Genomic DNA, 21,220 nt, shown 5'->3' with positions numbered 1-21,220 from the left:
ACGCCATCATAATTTTAACATAATTTTTTGCCGTGGTAGTATATTTTTGAATGAAATTATAAAAGAAACAGCGAATTTATAGAAATTCAAAAGGCCTAGCACGAATATTTTTAATAAAGTTTATCGTAATGTCATCGACAAAATGTGTGTTAACATTTTACAGCGACATTACCGGGGGCGTAAAGTATACTATCAAATCTCATACCAATTTTGACATATTTTGTTGATGTTACGAAGGCGCGTGTCACAAATATTCCTGCTTGGCTTTCTGAACAAAATGATTTTAGCAAGAATCTCTCTCTCACTCTCTCCCTATTTTGATTCTTAATAAAAGCGAGTAAAATATATTTATGTTTTGTTTTAAATCAATTGTCAATAGGTCATCGTTTCGCAAACTTGGCCGTAATAAAATGCGTGCGCATTGCGTTTAGTTTTCCGAATAAACGTGCGTATTTCGTTTGGATTAGACTAGATAGAAACATATTATGTAACATTATGAATAATGTTTGATTTCTTGTAACTGTTTTTGAATAATTTCTATTCTGAAATTAATGTTACATTATGTATCGTGTTGAAATTATTGTGTGTGTTTTAGGCCTATTAATTATTTTTTTGTATTTATAATATACAAATGTTCATTTCAAATAATTTCTAGTAATTTCACTTTGACACCATAAAATTACATATTATTGTTACTCTTATTGTTGTCTTTGACAACGACGAGATATATTTTTCAATTTTTTTATTTCAATTTTATCCAAGTCGAATTCATAATTATTTTTCAATATCGTAAAAATTGGGACATTTTCCAAAATTTTATTTATATCAATTATATTATTACAAAAATATACAGACAATATAAGTAAAATATTTTTGCTGATAATTTAACGTAATAATTGTGCAGAGTTACAATTTTTGTCAGTAATTGGCGGGATGTTGCAAAATATATAAAAATAATAAGCGAGAAGAAGGTTAACAGATATTTAGTCAAATTAATAGCATATTTTTAAATACATAAAGATTCACGATTGTCTAACAAAAAACTAATTAAAACAGTGTATCGATTCGAAATACATATAAGTTTTTGTATGTCATTTCTAATTATTTCTTCACATTTTTGTATTATTTAAAATTTTATGCAAATTAAATTAGATCATTTTGTTATATAAAGAACGAAATGTTAATTACTCAACTGATGCAAAACGGAAATTAGTAATTGTTTAATTATTAATATATAGTGTTTAATTTATTTATACCACTGCATATGTTTTAACGCAAAAAAAAACTATGTATTTAGATTTTGGAATGCTTCACAATTTGGATTGAACACAACTTACTATAGGATAATTTTAATTCAATTTCTTAACCCTTTGAAACAAAACCACGAACACAGATGGGCTTTGGTCGACACAACTTGTCATGAATTAAATTGTAACACAGTTCAGTGATCACTAAGATAAGCCACTGATTAGAATAATGATGTCTATATAGTATTATATATTGTGATAATTCCTAATACAAAAATCTTTAATTTCTTTTCCGAACTAACAACAATTTAGTGGCCTTTTGAAAATCCATTATCACAAAAAAAATATTTCACAATACTATTTTTATATAATAAAAGTTTCTATTTCGTATTTAAGTGATTATTTACTTACATTTTTAAAAAGTTCTCAAGAAATCCAGTACAACAAGATATCGGAGACTGCGCGAAGTTGACACTAATTTTCACCAATGAAAGCGACAGCGTGTGCGCCGTGCTCGCGAACACTGCGCAAGCGCACAATGCTGCGTGCGCTCGACGCTCCTACCACCAACTTGCGCATTACAATTTTCCTTGCATTGTCAATGTTCTAGATTTCCGTGTCATGTGTATTTTGAATGTCATGCATTGACCAGTATCTTTATATTGTGTCGTATTTTTCTGGTTGTTAAGACTTTACAACGATGTAAATGGATGAATGAAGCGAATTGATAATATGTGTCTATTCCTCAGACTATTTTCTGTCCCTACTCCTGACTCTGTTAATTCCTCTGTAATGGCAAAATCTTGTCAGTTTTTAAATTTCTTCTTCTTCTTCTTGTGCCTCTCCACTATTGGAGGTTGGCCGTCAGCTTAGAGAATTTCTTCCTATCTTGTGCCAAGCCAAACAGGTCTTCAACGCCGGCAATGTTGGTCCACTCCCTGATGTTCCTCAGCTAAGACTTCTTCCTACGTCCAACGCGACTCTTTCCAGCGATTTTGCCCAACATAATGAGTTGGAGAAGATGGTATTTCTCGTGTCGCAATTTTAAATTTATCCTAAAGTAATTTTTTGCAGTTATGTATGTGTTTCGATGTCATCTCGTAGTGCCGAAACTGTTTGATAGAATTTGACGAGTGATGTGTCGTGTGATTCGTATTCCATTTTATATCTTAAAATGATTTTCGGATTGATCTTAAGGATCGAATATTGAGCGGCAGATTGTACAATTTAGAAAGTGTATTAATCATTAGGCAGTTTGTTGGCAGCGTTGTTTATTGCTATTGGATAATGTTGCACTTTTCCTGTTCGGAATAGGCATCAGGAGTGCAATAGAAAGTGTCGTAATTGCCTCGCAACTGATCTTGATACACAAACGTCCAGATATGTATCTGTTACCGGCAAATTTTATACTTCGCCCATTTGTTATTTGTCCGACAAATCGTAAAGGCACAGCAAATTGCATATCCAAGTAAAGTATTCACACATTTCCATATTATATTGACACTTTGTACAATTCAATTTTAGTAATACTTGTATTTTGTAGTCTCTAACGTCTCTAGTCAATGTGAATAAAAGGGATTAAAAATGTGGTTAAGTAAATGTCGTGGCAGTGAAGTGGGAAAGGTAGCACTTGAAGCAATATAAAATCGCAGACTGGCGGACAATGATAGTGTAACTAGTAGTGTTTAAATTCGTTGGATAAATATGCAATTTGCCGAGTCTACAATTTGGATGTGACATGTCTGTAATGAAGTTGCGTGCGAATGATCCCGCAATATCTCTTCACGCTTGTAACTAACGTCTGTTGAATTTCAATTTATTAATTATTCAATTATCACCCTTTTTACGTTATGATAGATCATATCTTTCTTTGGCAGATTTGGAGTGTAATTTTTGCACATGATAAAATTTAAAAAATCATAGATCGATTAATTTATGAACTATCTATATTACTTCTTCCTAATATTATAAATGCCAAACTTTAGATGGATGGATGGATAGCTGGATGTTTGTTTGAAGGTATCTCCAGGACGGCTCAATGGATCTTAACGAAATTTGGCACAGATGTACACATAGGCGTTTTTTTTAATTTCGCACGGACGGAGTCGCGGGCGACAGCTAGTGTCAATATAAATATAGCCATACCAACACTGTTTGAACATTTCACGTCCGATAAGTAGCGATTTTAACTTTGATTAACTTAAGTATATGTTGGAGGGCCTTCATAGTTTCCCTATGAAACTTAACTAAATTTATAAGTCGATAAATGTCGTCTACAAAATCTTATGTAATACTTCTTATATTCAGCATTATAAAACTTATTTGCGAAGTCATTGCAGACAAAATAGAATATTATAATATCTATTAAATAATTCAGCTGTTACAAACGTTGTCTGCGCTTTATTGTAAGTGCTATTTTTTTATTTGACCGTATCAAATAGGTACTTTAAATCAAACTGTACCGATTGTATAATACTTTAATGTTAATCTTACTAATATTATAAACTAGCTTTTATCCGCGATTCCGTCCGCGCGGAATAAAAAAAATGCACACAAGATAAAAAAGTTCCTATGTCTGTCTCCTAGTTCTAAGCTACCTCCCCATTAATTTTCAGCTAAATCAGTTCGACCGATCTTGAGTTATAAATAGTGTAACTAACACGACTTTCTTTTATATATATAGATACATTTAATAAGCTCTTGAATGCAAGCGGAAAGGCTATTCAATAATTGAATTAAAAATATTATCATTTATTTATTTTTAATATTGTTTTGTTTCAGGTAAGAAATGCAGACAAAGATGCCGACTCCAAATGTAGACACAAGAATACGTCACTTTTTGATGCATTTTTGAAATTTGTTTGCTTTGAAGAAGTTTTGTTTGTTATTAGTAAAGTATTGACAATCTATCATCTTAGCCATTCTTTAGTCATCATCATCATCATCAACCTGCCCTTATCCCTATGGAGGGTCGGCACAGTATGTACTACTCCTCCATACATCTCTATCAGCCGTCATATCTGAATTTACCCCCTTCTTACGCATATCCTCTTTCACACAATTAGCCATTCTTTAGTAGCTTAACTTAAACCTTTATCATCTAAAGGGTTAAATTAAGCGATGAAGTCATAAGATGTAATACCGATATAAACAATTTGATAGTAGATTTCGACTGTCGTGACTTTTTTGACTCATATTGTTGTCTCTCTTTTGTCGATGATAATATAAGGGATGTCAACATGTTTTGTAAGTGTCACTGCAGGAAAAACCAAGAGTAACAATGTATATGAAGTCTTTCGACTGTCATCAGGGTTATCAGACATCTTCTAACGGGCGTGGATTTGCGGGTATTCCAATAAAATAACTGTTGTAACAATTATCACAATTATAACTATCGATGATACAATTAATGTCATTACTAAAGTAATTTAGGATTGTTAAGATAGAATTGGATTTAAGTATAGTAACCTCCACCGAGCACGTGGTTGCGTGCGCACCTTATCACGATTCAAACCGAACTGACAGATTTGTCAAGATGGCCGCCCTACCAGTGCTCGGTGTTCGTTATGGGTATTGACAGCGCCAACATATACAAGAACCGTCATATCAGTGAAAGTAAAAACAAATATAAACAGTAAAGCACTTCATTGTGTATTGCACTCTAGTACTTACAGAAGCTACTTCTGGTAGTAATACTTTCAGTGCGTTGATTACTTCCCTGTAATGATGATATCAGATTAGTAATTAAATTTATAACATCATGATATTTTATTATATAGTTTTATGACGTATTTGATGACGTAATGATTGCCTTCGTATTTGCATGTAACTTAGATTTATTGAGGAACTCCTGCAATAGAGAATGCCATAAAGATTTAGAAAACAGATGTCATAAACAATGTGGGTTTTTTCTTATTCTTGAAATAACTTTTTACACAAGAATAAAATTAAAATTTCATCGTATCACACGACCTACTCATACATTTGATTCTGAGGCAGTTTTTTTTCGCCTAGAAAGTGCATTACAAATAAACATTGCTAAAATATTACCTTCTTTTCAGTCGGATAATTATGTTATTGTAAAATGTGTAAAATTAAATGTTTATGGTTAGGTAATATGCTGTAAAAAAACTTTATTTTCTAAATATAAATGCAGTTTATATTAACTATAGGTATATATCAGTCAAAACAGAACTGCATAAAAAGTATGTACCTAAATTAAAAATAAACTGACAAACACGCGACTATCGCGCGTGTGTTTTACATTGTATTCGACTGTACTTCTTACAGTGAAGGAATTAAATTCGCTTCCCACATAGGATCGAATCGTACAGCAAACTATCACCATAAGAGTTATAATTTAGTACTTATGTTGCTATGACAAGTATTTGATCTAATTAAATTGTGACCGTCAAATACTTTATCGATTTTTTTTTATTTGGGTAGTTAATAAACGTCCTCGTTTATATATGTTGTACAATCGCGTTGACAAGTGGGATTTACTTCTGTTACGTGACACTGATTTCTTCAAGTATACTGTAGCGGCCGGTTATGTTTAGAAACTATTTGATAACGACTAAGATAGTGTTTTGCGTAGACGTGTTTCCATTGCATGTTTAGAGATTGTGTTTGTAGACATTGTCTAGGCAGTCACGGTACGGTACATATTATATTAACTGATTCATAATAGGATACCCTAAGTATAAATTTCTCTAAACACTAAGGTACACTTTTACTTCTCTGATTGTGGCAGTTAATCCACACGATGTTACCGTTAGTGACCACTCAAATAAAGTCAAGCAGGCGGTTTAGTGACGGTAAATGAACTGCTGTATGAACAAACACGAAAGATTGGAACATTAAATATTAAAACGTAACGGCTTTTCTGTCATTCCTTGGCCAGAATGTTGTCCTTTTTTCACTATACATAGCACCACAGACAATATTAGCTCTAAGTTTTGAAATACGGGATTTACTGTGCTACATCGCCCCTCTGTTCCACATTATTTGTATGATCATTAGTTCTGTCTTGTCATCTTAACATTTAATTTTTATTATAAAACTGTTCGCATCAGTATAAAGCATAGTTACCTACTTCCGCGATGCAACTGCCCAGGAAATAACATTCTGGTCAAGTCGTTTGTTAGGCTTAACAATTCCTTTATTCTACTCACATAGAGTACTTCACATTATGAATTGACCACAGTGACTGTAGACTTAAGAACTACTAAAAAACAATAATCCCAACTGCAACTGACTGTTTTTAAACCATGTCATGCTCTTCAAAATAATGTTTTCACTATATTTATTACTGGTGCGTAGAAGCTTTGGCGATTCCTTCATGACTTACGGTAGCGGTGGGTGTAAGGGGAAGGACAAGTTGTCGGCAAAATTTTTTGCGCGCGGCTGTTACAGTTAACTATTAATCCTGAAAGTAAAGCTAAAATATATTTATCGAATATTAGCTTATTTATGTACTACATCTATATATATAAAAGAAAGTCGTGTTAGTTACACTATTTATAACTCAAGAACGGCTGAATCGATTTGACTGAAAATTGGTGGGCAGGTAGCTTAGAACCAGGAAACGGACATAGGATAATTTTCACCCCGTTTTCTATTTTTTTTTATTCCGCGCGGACGGAGTCGCGGGTAAAAGCTAGTATCTTATATAAAAAGCTGCTTTTGTACAAAATTTTATTTGTAAAATTCAATCCAAAATTATTGAATAGTGTCACAAAAATTATGAAAGTGGAACGCATTTGAAAAACATTACGTAGAATGGTTTATTGCTGTAGTGTAAGTGGTCGTACCATACGAAACGAGTCGGGCCTAAATACACGACGTTACGCAAGTCATAAGGTCAGTTTATAATATAACGATGACTGCGCAAATGTGCCAGATATTGTTCTCGAGTGAGGATGCATTTTCCGGTTACATCAGTTGTATGTTGAAAGGTTTTTTTTTTAACTTTATGGTTACGTTTAATAACTTGGTTAATGGTTGATTTGTATAAGTCATGGTATTGAGTTTATAACTAAATATGGCTTTGCATGCTTTTGTTTCACATTTTTCTAACTTTTCAGACTATGAAATCCATCGCAACAAATAACTAGGATTCATAGGGAAAAATAGTGTTACTTCTTTAAAGAAGTAACACTATTTTTCCCTATAATATTTACCTTTTAAATCCCAGAAAAAGGTTAACCTTTTTCTGGGATTTAAAAGGTAAATATTTATTCAAAAAGAGCAGCAATGTTCATCAATCTTACTAATATTATAAATGCGAATGTTACCTGTGTTACCTAACATTGTTACTGATTATCCTGGCAGTAAAATGAAAACTACTTCCCCGTACTTTTCCTCTCACTTTCCACATTTACGTGTCTCGCTTGTTTAAGTTATGTTTGCCTTTGATGACATAAATGCATTGATTCCATGCCAACTGTGTTTAAATATGGTAAGTCTTTTCACTACCAGTGAACTGGGCGAGATTTTTACGGCGTACCTTTTTTTTACCATGCCTTTGGGAAGACACTGTGTAATTCGAAGTACCCGCGTGTATCAGCTACCTTACCGTCAAAGTCCCGTCAAAATCGGTCCAACTGTTCCGGACATTAACCGGAACAAACGCGGATAGACTTACAAACTGATGAGGAATTAAAAAAAAAGGTTTTTCGTTATCTGCAACGCAACATCTAGTGTATGAAATACGATTTTTTCTCTGTATTGTAGACACTCAAATTTTATGATTAGTCTAATGTATGTTGGTTTGTTTGTATGTCAATTTAATTGTGTCATATTGTAGCATAAACAGTTGTATCAATGTTGGCTTTTATTATTTTATTATAGGGGTAAAGTTGTATTGTCAAAACTAGGTAATGATATATTTGTTACCTCACTAACTTTTATTGTAAAACGATCTTTTTGTTATACGTATTTTCTGGCGGTATACAACATTATGTTTGACATCAAATTGCTTTCTTGAGGTGCGTAGCGAAGTTTACGAATTGATTGAAAACATTTTACAATATTTTTAGATCTACACGGTAGATGGCGCTTATTTAAATATAAATTTAATTTTTAATGTGAGGTATTATTTCGAAAAAAAAAAAAACGCTTTAAAAATATAGATATGTATATATGTATCACATAAAATAAATTATGCTATTCACATTACACATGTAAAGTTGTTATTTTTTTTATATTACAAGGTGACAAACGAACAAGCGGCCACATGAATTCACCGAAATGGCGAAGCGACCGCTGCCCATAGACATTCTCAATTGCAGATGCGTTGCCTACCCTCAATCAACGAAGAAGGATACGCACAAATAGAGAATATTTAACCTTCCTGTGCATCTAATTTCTAAATTACACGTAGATAAATTATGTAATACAAAAATGTGTACTTTTTTACACTTATCGTAAGTTGTATAAATTTTTATATAATTCATAATTTTCTAACTGGTTTTATGCCAAAATCTACAGGAAAAAATTAAAATTATATATTTTTCACATCCCAATAACGATCTAGAAACAACTTACAAGGGTTATTAAATTTCTCAAAAGCCATTCTTACACAAAATATTGTCAAAGACTAGATTATATGGAGCAAGGATTGAATCTATGTAAAACTTATAACCTAATTTATTTTCAGTAACAAGTTACTTTTGGTTTTTAGCATTTTGCACAAAACTATGGCAATTTATCTAATTTAATGTAATTACACTATCATCTATTTGTACTGCACGAAGTGTTCTTCTTTAAAAACAATTTCTTTACTTTAGAAAATTTAGACGTTGCATTTCTTTTACGTCTTTTCGGTAACCACGTTTCTTTGATCAAATCACTGCCCTTTTCTGCAATCATAATAACAGGAGCATTTATATTTCCATTCGTAATAGTGGGCATAATACTAGCATCAATAACCCTTAACCCTTTAACACCGTAGACTTGTAATGTAGGATCAACTACTGCCATGGGATCAGTCGATGGACCCATTTTAGCTGTGCACGATAGATGATAAATAGTCATCGTGTATTGTCTTATCATACAATCCCAGTATTCGTCTGTGTACAATGGCAAATGTTTGCAATTCGGAACTGGCTTGTTGTTGAACCTAGCACCAAGACGTTTCATAGCTTGGGTCTCCCCAACCGCCACCGCTGCTTTTACACCTTCTCTTAAAACTCCAACGTCATCAGGATGTGTCAAATAATTGTGAAACATGATAGGATATTCCAAAGGATTCTTAGATCGTAACTTTATAAATCCTCTACTTTTCGGTCTTAACATCATCGGGAAGATTCCAAACACATCTTTGTTAGTCAAGTGACCGAACACTTCATCGTAAAATTCGTCCGTAATACTGTGAGCTCTTTTCACTTGAGTACCACCGTCTGATGGTATTGATGCTGATGTCATCATAAATTCCATATCTGGCCAATCATCAGAAGAATTTGCGTATTTAGTATTTATAAATGCAACCACTTCTAAACCAATACTCGAAGTTAGAGGCCCGTCTTCTGTTACAGCATAACGTAAAGCAGAATTTATATTTACAAGTCGACTCATAATTAAGCTGATTGGATAATCGATTTCAAAAACCAATCCACCAACTGCAATGTGATCTTGCAAGTTTCTTCCAACTCCAGGAGAATCTTGTATCACGTCTATACCGACTTCTTGTAAATGTTGAGCGGGTCCTATACCTGAGAGCATGAGTAACTGTGGGGAAGCTATCGCTCCAGCAGCGAGAATAACTTCACGTTTAGCGTATACTATTTGCTTCAGTTGGTCTTTAATAAATTGGACTCCGTATGCTCGTTTATCGTCTTTGTCTATTAAAACTTTTGTGACGTGGGAGAATAATGATACATGGAGATTTTGTCGTAGGCGAACTGGTCGGAGGAAAGCTTTGGCGGTGGAGCATCGGGTGCCACGTCTCATAGTAAACTGATACCAAGCGTAGCCTGTCTGCTGTGCGCCGTTCACGTCGGTAATGTCGTAGCCCATTTCTTCACCTGCTTGGAGGAAGGCTGCTCCGATTGGTGTGTTGTATGGCGCGTCTTGTACTGTTAAGTAACCACCTGTAAACACATAAATAACTTTTGTCAAAACACTATTTTTATTTGTTATCAAGTGGAATATAGTATATCAATTTGATTGACGACTAATACTTTTAAAATTAACAAATAGTCGTTGTTTAAATGGATATGTAATTGCAGATTACCTGTTGGTTTCTGAGACCAAAATCTCTACATAAAACATCGTCATTCCTGTCATTATATTTGAGGAAATGGAGATAACAATATGTTTGAGGGGGATTTTGATCTAAGAAACCGACGGTAAGTTATGTAATCTTAATCTTGAAAGCACCGCAAGAGTTACGGTGCCATTACATAAACTAGAAATGATCTGATATAGTTTCCGTATATAAACGGCGTTGGGTTACTTTAAGAAATAATCGAAATACACGTTTCTGTGTATGTATGTGCATACATTATTATGCATTATGTTTTATGTTTGTATAATAAGAATACAACCGCAATAAAATAGCGATTTTCGAGCTAAAAACTGTATTATTTTAAACATTTTTTTTAAATAGGTATCTAAATATTATTGTAATAGGAACACCGAATCGGAGTAGCTAATATATTATGTACATTATATGTTCATTCATATGAAATTTAACCGTATACAAATTGTTTTGAATTTTTGAATTCTTCCGTAAACGGCGTGAGTATTTTATTGACCTCACCTACACCGTGATGTCTCTTATCTCTTGCGAGGTACGGGTTCCTTTGGTCTTCTGATTTCTTGAAGTAAGGCAGCACATCTTCGTATCCCCAGCCAGGGTTTCCGAATGCCTCCCACTGGTCGAAGTCTCGCTTGTTGCCGCGGATGTAGAGCATTGTATTGAGGACGGAGGAGCCGCCGAGGACTTTCCCCTTGGTCCAACTGCAACGCTTGTCTTTCATAGCCTGGCACGCGGAGTCTTGAGGTTGAGTTCTGGAATACAGAATGTTGGATGTTAAGAGTCGTGGTAAAAGCTTAGCTTTTTGAAACTTTCTTGAACTAATAAAAATTTGATATTTGTCATTTGTTCTTTACATTTTTTTACATTATTTACATTTATTGACGACTTTGAGATAGAAGAATATTCTTTAAAACTCACCGATATTTCCAATCGAGTTTACTTTTATGAAGATATAACGATAGTAAGGGAACATCACTGATATCGGTCTCATGGCCACCCGCTTCTAAGAGTAGTACATTCCAACCTTCCACTTCCGACAGTCTATTCGCCAGAACCGCTCCTGCTGATCCTCCACCGACTATAATAAAGTCGTATTCGTCTCTTAGGTATTTCTGGTTGAATGGTCTGTTCTCGGGGTCGAGGAGGTCATAATTAAAGTAGGCCATGGCAGCGAGCATAGCTGGGATAAAGGTCAGTTTGCTGATCCCAGCAATGGTGAGAGCGGACTTTGCCGCCGTCGCGGCCACCGTCAGCACGCCCATTGTTAATGCTTCATTTCTTCACCTGGAATTAAAAAATACTCAAATTAGGATATAATATAGTAGACAGTTTAAACTTGAGTTCAAACTACCGTAATATATTGTAATTTCAGTTTTTTTTTTGACAATGAAAGGGGTTGTGATTTGTGTTAGTGATTAGTGTTTTGTCAATTACATCAAGATTTCCTGCAGCTTTGACTTTTGTGTTGTAATTTTAGTACCAGTAATTACGCAATATTAATTGGTTATAATATCATAATAATTATTAAATTAAAAGGACAATTTACTAATTAGTAATCAAGTAGTTAGTATTGCAGTAAACTTTTTAAATAACTATCGTCTTAATCATAGTTTTCTTGATCATTGTGTCCTCTTTTATCAAACATTTGCATGAAATTAAATTCTAGTAAAGTATGGTTCAACTATATTGTCACGAAGGTTGAACTGCATCGCCTTCCACTTCAAAGATTGAGACTTTCCGAATTCGATTTAAAATCTCAAATCGTAAATTAAATAAAAATTAAATACAATGTTATTTTTTAAAATCAATGATCCGGTATATTATTACTAATCTTGCATAACTGCACCTTTTTTTATAAAACGCTTCTTGGTTATTAACAATGAGTTTTAGTTAGTAAGAATCTATATTACCTTGAAAGGTAAAGGTTCCAGTTTACGGTCACGAATAATCATCATCTATATAAAAGGAAACTAATGTTTGTGTGTTTTTTTCTACGTGTTCCTAAACTAAAAAACACAATTTTATGATATTAATGTAGAATATTCTTAGAACAGAAAGGTTTCTATGTATTTTTCACATATTTATGTACTCGAATTCACTTGCTCTATTATTATTGGTTGATGTTCTTAACCAATACTACTACTCTAGTTATTTAGGGATCAATATCCTACTCAAAGTCTTTAAATGGTCACTTAGTGAGAATGTTAGTGAAAATTTAATGCGACTAAAGTATTCTAGGCAACTTCTTCAGCATTCTTTAAACTCTGAGTTCGATAATAATAGTAATTGAAAGGTTAAGGCTCAGTAAATTTAATCTGCCAACACTGAAACAGTAATACACTTGTGCGAGGTCGTGGCCTTATACAAAACCGTGACTGCTAAAGTGCAGTAGATCAACTACTATTAACCTGCTCTGGATGTTATATAAATATTTGTAAATTCGGACAAATATTTGACCAAAACAACGAATGTTTGTTTTCTTTTCAATGACCGTGTTACCCAAATGGTAGCATAATATAACGGTTTCAATTTTAAATGTTAACTAGCCATAATTAATACGTAATTAATTCACAAGAAAAATGTGATCTAAATAAACGTTTTAAAAACTTGTCTCAAATCCTTGGAAAGTAGACTATATTTTCAATGGAATCAAGTTAAAATGTAACTTTCATTTAAGCAATGTTTTTATATAATTTACTCAGTAATTAGTTCGTTTGTATGTATATTATCAGATAGTAGCAGTAATTATATATTGCTGTAAATCTCAGCTTAATAAAAAACTTTATAATATTATAATTTTATAATTTGTATACAAGATTTTTTTTAAAATTTTGCGTAAGACTTAAATTGAAATTTCGTAATACTGGACAGCTAAATGGGTGTTTTTTTAAAGAAATTGTCAGTGTCCAGTATTAATTGCGATATTTTTTAAATATTAGTAAATTGTGGTTTTTAAGTAAGCTCGTAATTTGTACTTGTTGCCTCATATTTCCATGGTCATGCCCTTAATTATTATGCCCTTAGTCCTTTATTTAAAATTAAAGTACTTTCATATGTTATTGTTAATTGTTACTATTATTAATTTACTTTTCCTTTTCATGAAGTAACTAGCTGTCGTCCGCAACTCTGTCTGCGCAGTATTAAAAAAAACGTAATAAGTAGCCTATGTGTTATTTCAGTTTATGTTCTACATATGTGTCAAAATCAAGATCCGTTTGCCTTCCGGTGCCGTTGAGCCGTTCCGGAGATATCTTCCAACAAACACCCATTAATTCATATAAACATCCGCATCTATATATAATATTAGGTCCTTACATATGAAATTGGCGTTTTTCGTACTGGCCACTTTAATCACGAATTTCTCCTCTTTGGTAAGGAATTCCAAATTAAAATTTTTACAGCTATAGACTCATGTATTTGTGGTTCGATGACCGTCATTAATTTGTTTTTTTTCTTCTGTTTTTTTCTGTTTGCGTCACTCTTTTTACAAAATGGAAAACTTAAAATATCGCATTATTTACGAGTACGAGTTCCGCTGTGGCACTAGTGCTGCGGAAACGACTCGAAGGGTGAATGATGTGTATGGCGGTCTTGTTGCAAAAGAAAACACAGTTCGTTTTTGGTTCCAACGTTTTCGTTCTGGAAATTTCGATCTGCAGAACAAGCCCCGTGGACGGCCTGAGACTCAAGTTGATAATGAAGAGTTGAAGGCTATTGTGGAAGCGGATCCATCGCAAACCACGTCCGAGTTAGCTGCAGGCTGCGATGTTAGTGATAAAACTGTTTTAATTCACTAGAAGCAAATTGGGAAGATTAAAAAGCTTGAAAGGTGGGTACCTCACGAATTGACTGAAGCAAACCGGCAAACGCGCGTCGACTGTTGCGTTACATTACTAAACCGGCACAATAATGAAGGTATTTTAAACCGAATCATTACCTGTGATGAAAAATGGGTTCTTTACGATAATCGGAAGCGCTCAGCGCAATGGTTGGATCCTGGCCAGACAGCCAAATCCTGCCCCAAGCGAAAATTAACCCCAAAAAAGTTACTTGTAAGCGTTTGGTGGACTAGTGCCGGTATTGTTCATTACAGTTTTCTCAAATCTGGCCAGACTATTACGGCTGATGTCTATTGTCAGCAATTGCAAACCATGATGGAAAAGCTAGCGGCTAAACAACCTAGGCTGGTCAATCGCTCCACGCCACTGCTGCTTCACGACAACGCTAGACCACACACTGCGCAACAGACGGCTACTAAATTAGAAGAGCTTCAATTGGAAAGTCTAAGACATCCTCCGTACTCCCCGGACCTTGCTCCAACAGATTACCATTTTTTTCGAAATTTGGATAACTTCTTGCAAGGGAAAAAATTCAACTCCGATGGGGCAGTCCAAATCGCCTTCAAAGATTTTATTGATTCCCGTCCGACTGTTTTTTTTAGTAAAGGGATCAATGAACTACCTATGAGATGCCAAAAGTGCATAGAAAATAATGGTTCATACTTTGATTAATTAAATATATTATATTAAAAAATATTCGACTTTTTGTTCCTCCCATACAAAACGCCAATTTCATATGTAAGGACCTAATATATAAAAGAAAGTCGTGTTAGTTACACTATTTATAACTCAAGATCGGTCGAACTGATTTATCTGAAAATTGATGGGGAGGTAGCTTCGAACTAGGAGACGGACATAGGAACTTTTTTATCTTTTGTGCATTTTTTTATTCCGCGCGGACGGAGTCGCGGGTAAAAGCTAGTTTATAATATTAGTAAGATGAACATATATTTTTTTACCTATAGACCTTAATTTTAGTGATACTAACAAAGTTATCAAATAGATGGCGACTATTGCAATAGATGTTCTGTTACTCGTAGTATGTGACCTGACTACAGTGAGGTCGGTATCGTTGTGTAACAATGCAATGTCTTGCGCATTTTGCCGGAGGTGCCATGGCCTTTGGCCCATCTAGGATGGTTCTTGAGAGCCTCATTACACAAATTACTAATACTATAGATAATGGTATTTTAATAAATATAATTTTTTAATCTATACACTTAAAGCTTTCAATAAACGATTGTCTAAGTCAAACATAAAACAAAGTCATATTTAATTGCAAAACTGATAATTTTGCAAAAAAAAAATATCGTTTAACGGGCGCTTTAATTTTAAATTCTGAACTTCAATTTTATATATTTTAGTTTTTAATATCCTTCACTTTTTAAATTAATGTTGAGCACTAACAGAGATTTATTAGGAACTAGCTTTTACCCGCGACTCCGTCCGCGCGGAATAAAAAACATAAAAAAGTTCCTATGTTAGTCTCCTAGTTCTAAGCTACCTCCCCATCAATTTTCAGCTAAATCAGTTCGACCGATCTTGAGTTATAAATAGTGTAACTAACACGACTTTCTTTTATATATATAAGATTCAAATCCCATAGTAGCAAAAAGCTTCACATCGCGTTTATTGTAGATTCAATTAAACTCCAAACTGTATAGTTCTGCTACAGAATAACTACTAAAGCTATACTATGATTATACATAAATATAAATAAAATTGCAAAATCGTAAATTGCTTTCAGCAAACTTGTAATAAAGCATTTGTCTTGCATTATGCAGTTAATGACATTGAAGTTTTTTTTTATAAGAAAAAGTGATGTTATCTCTGTTTTCAAATTAGCTGCTATTATTCAAAAAGTCCGTTGACCTTACACATATACACAAGGTTAAAGTTATTGCATGAATAATGAATAATATTTCTTGTGAACAAAAGAAAATATGAAAATAAAATCACTGCAGTGAATTTGATTTACAGTAAGTCAAATTCGTTCTCTAAACGTTCCATAAATATTTGTTCGAATTTTTATGGAACGTTTACTGTGTCTATGTGTAATTTCGTTATACCAATTGTGTATATATATATATATACACAATTGTAATTGTGTGTATATATATATATATATATATATATATACACAATTGGTATAACGAAATTACACATAGACACAGTAAACGTTCCATAAAAATTCGAATTCGAAATTCGAATATATATATATATATATATATATATATATATATATATATATAAATTACAAAGTATGTATAATACAAGAAGAGAGTATTCTGTCTTTTGAAGTTATTCACGAAATTAGATACTTTTCAGTTCATTTAATTTTGACTTTGATTTAAATGGTTTAAATTTTTTTTTATTTTATCCTTCACATCAAAAATGCAGGTGTGCACAACAATTTCCACATAGGTTAAGGAATCTATGCGTTATTATTACAGTATCATGTGAATTAGGTCGCCACAACAAAATGTATTGTCACCACATAATTATAATGTTTCTACATCAATCAGTTCATTATACAATTAACAAGAACTTACTCGAGACATAAGTTTGTGCAATTGTGAGAACACTACCCTTTGTTTATTTAAATTTCCTTTTATTTACTGCGTTAATCATATCTATGTATAGATCTATGATCTATGAATAATATGCATTTAATCGACACCTTTGAAAATGAGGCTAAAAATTTAAATATTAATGTAAATGTGGGGATTCCGAACCTTTTTACCCGCGATGCAATTTGACTAAAATGCGAATAGTACAGATGGAACAATAATATGAGTTTAAATATTTTTGAACATTTTAAACAAGCTAAAGTTATGTTCTTAGTTCTTTTTTTCGTGGTCAAATGTTGCTGACCACTGGTTTAGCCAAAGTAAATTTTTAGCTTACTGTGACAAGGTCCTAATTGAGGTACCATCGAGTACTTAATTACGACCATTACATTAAAATAATTTAATGTATGCATAGTGTAATATAAAGGTGAATAATATATTGTTGCAATACGCATTAAGGACCATATCGTTAACATTCATTAAAATCAAACCACTCGATAGTGTCCATGACTTACATTTCTTGATTAATAATAATTATGTCCTGTGTATTTTTTTTTTCACTTATTTGACTTAGTTTTTAATAAGACCTCGCATATGTATTCACAGATGCTTAATCCGAAGCACAAATGTGAAGCCAGTTTAATAGTAGGGAAATTTTTCCACAAAAAATGCCTACTTTCGCCTTTTTATGTGTGTTGTCATTTTCAATACAATTTTAATAAAAATACCTATAAGGAAAATTGTATACAACCTTTTTTCTAATGTTCCTTTTTTATTTCTTAGTCCTTAGTGAAATTTTAAAAACATTAATTAATAATGTTGAAATAGTAATGTCTATATAAAAATGTAAAAATACATGAGCGTAAGTGCATAAAGTTTTTTTTTACAGTAGTTTTGTAGTACAATGAAGAAAACTTTAAAGTTAGAACGCAAACAAACTATCTCGTAAGTTATCACAACATGCCTCTTGAGTCCACAATCGGGTCAATAGCGAAACCATTATATACAATATAATTTACGAAGCTTGTGATTGTCACGCAATTTCTTAGCAAATGTTTAAAGATTCAACATCATTTAATTACATATCGATAGGTTGTTCAATCAATTGCAAAACTCACAACTTGGTGATAATCTAATGCAATATTTTATAGAGTTTAGAAAATTAACATCATCACTAGATGATAAACGTTTTATAGGCATTTGCAATAAACTAATCTTAATATCTCGTCTAGTAGACAGAAGAGGGGACAAGCAGAAATGATTTTACATTAATTGATGTTTCTGAAGAAAAAAATGGTTATTGTGAGAAAACTATAAAAGATCGATATATGCTATTGTGGACTTTTATTTAGCACATTCAAAGAGCTACAATACATCATTTTTATGTAGGTCCTATAGTTTAGCCTTCGTAAGCGCTGAAAGCAAAAATGTCCCTAATTTTCGCAAAAAATTTTGAAGCTAAATTCAAAATCTACTAGTCTTCTAGTTAAAAAAAAATGCGACCCATCTGCAAGCACTTCCTTTCGATTAAAATATTTTTTATCAAAATCGGACCACCAGGGGCGGAGTTTCGCGGTAACACACATAGAAAAAAAAATACAGTCGAATTGATAACCTCCTTCTTTTTGAAGTCTGCTAATTAATGTATCTATTCTCTTCGCATCACACTTTTACATTGTCAAAAAATAGATTTATTCGCACATAGATAGTCATAGTAGAGTTTCCACTGCAATAACACTTGTATGGACATATATTGGCATCCCTTTTATTATCTTTAAGAAAAGAGAGACAACAATATTTGTCAATACAATTGTCACAACACTCGAAACCCACTCTAATACTGTCTGAAAGTGTAACACGATATTTTGTTTAAAAAAAACAAAATGTGATGGTAAATTCAATGACGTAATATAGTTCCGAGGTAGCAGCTGAGACCCACTTTCATTTAAAGCGAGAGTAATGGATGTGTTACAGCGGTTATGATACATTGATTTTTAAACTATAGCTATTGCTACTTTGTTTATTTTGAACTAGCCTTTACCCGCGACTCCGTCCGCGCGGAATAAAAAATAGAAAACGGGGTAAAAATTATCCTATGTCCGTTTCCTGGTTCTAAGCTACCTGCCCACCAATTTTCAGTCAAATCGATTCAGCCGTTCTTGAGTTATAAATGGTGTAACTAACACGACTTTCTTTTATATATATAGATTAAAAAAGAAAACAAAAGCCTATGCGCTATTTCAGACTGTAATCCGTTCCAAATTTTATCTTATTATATTAGTGATTTAAGATTATGACACGAAATAAAGTGTTAATTCTTTATGACACCTCGAAATCATCGCCAACTGATATAAGTTGGCTCTACCGAATGGCTCGAATTTCTCCAAGTTAGGAATAACATAAGACACCTCACTTCAAAATTACTCATTCCGGTATAGGTCACCATAGAACGAACAAGAAAGTATCAAATAGTACTCTGTTGTTACGAACATTAAAAAGTTAGGTTTTAATGCGAAGAGCTTTACGAAAAGTTTACTGTTACCGTTCAGTTATATAATACATCTCTTTTATAATAGTTATACCAATCTCGCGTACGTTGCTCTTGTTTTTAATTAGATGAGAACACACAATTTCTTTACGAACAATTAAACGGAGTATTTCAAAATGTATAATTGTTAAAGCCCTAGTTATGACGACGGTAATATTTAAGAATTAACTTTAATATTAAAATTAGTTCACTTTCCATCTAAATTTAGCTAACACAATCTATTACGCTAATCAGATTTATCACAGTCGAGATATTTTGTGGCCGTGATGTCAAAATAAAACTCCTTCCTGTCACAAACAAGTTGTACGAAGGAAGTATATTTAAGCTAAGCTACGAATTTTATGCTAATCTGTAAAAATACGCCCTTCTAAATACTTTAAGAATATTTGTAATTATTATATTTAACAGCAGTGTCTTATTCAAATAAATATAAATATGTATCAAGGAAAACCGAGAATCTATAACGTGGGTTCCCACTTCCAAATGTTCATACAAAAATAAATTGTTTTGTTAGTTATTACAGAGAATATGAGAGAACTGCCAAAAAGTGCTTATTCGAATGTTTTCGCAGTTTTGTCTCAGTATTTATACATCGCTCGTAAGCTCACCTTTGATCAAAATCTTTAATTAATTTTCATCTAAAATCAACTTAAATTGATTATGGATTAGTTTGAAAACTTTATAAGTTTGAACAGCAAAAACTAAGATCATATTTGCATTTTTCATATCAATAATTAACTAAAGCACTCTTTTATTTATAATGATAATATTAAAATAATTACTTACAGATAAAATATAACTAATTTACACTGAGTCACTGCACGTTATCCACAAAGCTCGTATACGCGCGGTACGAACGCCAGCCGACACCATACTGTGTGGCCCCTGCTGGCTTGAGCAATGCTCGTAGTGAGCGGTCAATGTTAACAGGCGTTACCAACTAATGACACTTGCTTCACCCTGACTACCTTTAATGTACCTTTAAGGTACACATTTCGATTCCTATATTGTTATCAGGTAATAATGTATCTGAAGGAGTATATCGGTAGAGGTAGGAATAGAAAGAGGTTGATGGACTAAAAGTGATGTAAAAAGAAGATAGTGGCGACTGAAATTACGAATAGTGTAGGACAAAAACTTCATTCGATACTACATTGTACTAATGTTATAAATCCGAAAGTTTGTATGGATGAATGTTTATTTGAAGCTTTCTCCAAAACGGATTAACGGATCTCGATGAAATTTTGCACCGATGAAGAACATAATCTAGAATCTCTAGAAGAACAAGTAGTTTAGTTTATAAGTTTTTTCACCCACGAAGTCGCGGACAAAGCTATTAGAGTATAGATGAAGAAAAGATAAAAGGTAAAAGAGGATAGCATGAGAAGAGAGTGAATATATATATATGACAACTGATAGAAATGTATGGAGGAGTAGTAAATACTGTGCCAACATTACGTAGTGCAAACGACAAAAATAATTATTTTTATTAGCGTGGATTTTCAATGCATAAATACGTGTATAAAACATATTTTCGTACTTTTTTTTTGCATAGATGTCTCAGTAGTGGAATCAGACTGTAGCAATCACTTGTTTGATCTTCTCGTAACATTTACGCGTTTTGTTATTACAAGTTATTTTGTCACAGTGGTAAGTGGGACATTAATTAGTGTGACCTTGACATTTTAAGTAACCTTATCTTCGTCATCGTCTTCACTTTCCACTTTTACATTTTCGTATATGTTACTGTGCAG

General features: G+C 32.9%; 2 protein-coding genes across 2 annotated transcripts in view; one reads left to right on the top strand and one right to left on the bottom strand.

The window, feature by feature from the left end:
* LOC106709879 (flotillin-2) overlaps positions 1 to 21,220 on the top strand; it is a 179,334-nt gene that overhangs the window by 93,335 nt on the left and 64,779 nt on the right. The window lies entirely within an intron of this gene.
* LOC106709871 (glucose dehydrogenase [FAD, quinone]) lies at positions 8,833 to 20,407 on the bottom strand. Its single transcript, XM_014501768.2, has 4 exons — positions 20,253 to 20,407; positions 11,428 to 11,793; positions 11,011 to 11,261; positions 8,833 to 10,339 (listed from the first exon to the last, which is right to left on the bottom strand). The coding sequence occupies exons 2-4, from the start codon at positions 11,769 to 11,771 to the stop codon at positions 8,982 to 8,984; spliced, it is 1,953 nt and encodes a 650-aa protein (XP_014357254.2). The 5' UTR covers positions 11,772 to 11,793; positions 20,253 to 20,407; the 3' UTR covers positions 8,833 to 8,981.

This window comes from Papilio machaon, chromosome 21, assembly GCF_912999745.1.
Source record: "Papilio machaon chromosome 21, ilPapMach1.1, whole genome shotgun sequence".
Lineage (NCBI taxonomy): Eukaryota > Metazoa > Arthropoda > Insecta > Lepidoptera > Papilionidae > Papilio > Papilio machaon.
The sequence above is the reverse complement of the archived record's forward strand: the minus strand, read 5'-3'. Positions and strand labels throughout refer to the sequence as shown.

What these genes read in the sequence shown, in the direction of transcription:
- LOC106709871 (XM_014501768.2), bottom strand. Translation starts at nt 11,771, where the DNA reads ATGGGCGTGCTGACGGTGGCCGCGACGGCGGCAAAGTCCGCTCTCACC. An exon ending in AAACTCGATTGGAAATATCG is followed by an intron (nt 11,262 to 11,427) that starts GTGAGTTTTAAA and finishes TCTGTATTCCAG; the next exon opens with AACTCAACCTCAAGACTCCG. An exon ending in TAAGAGACATCACGGTGTAG is followed by an intron (nt 10,340 to 11,010) that starts GTGAGGTCAATA and finishes ATGTGTTTACAG; the next exon opens with GTGGTTACTTAACAGTACAA.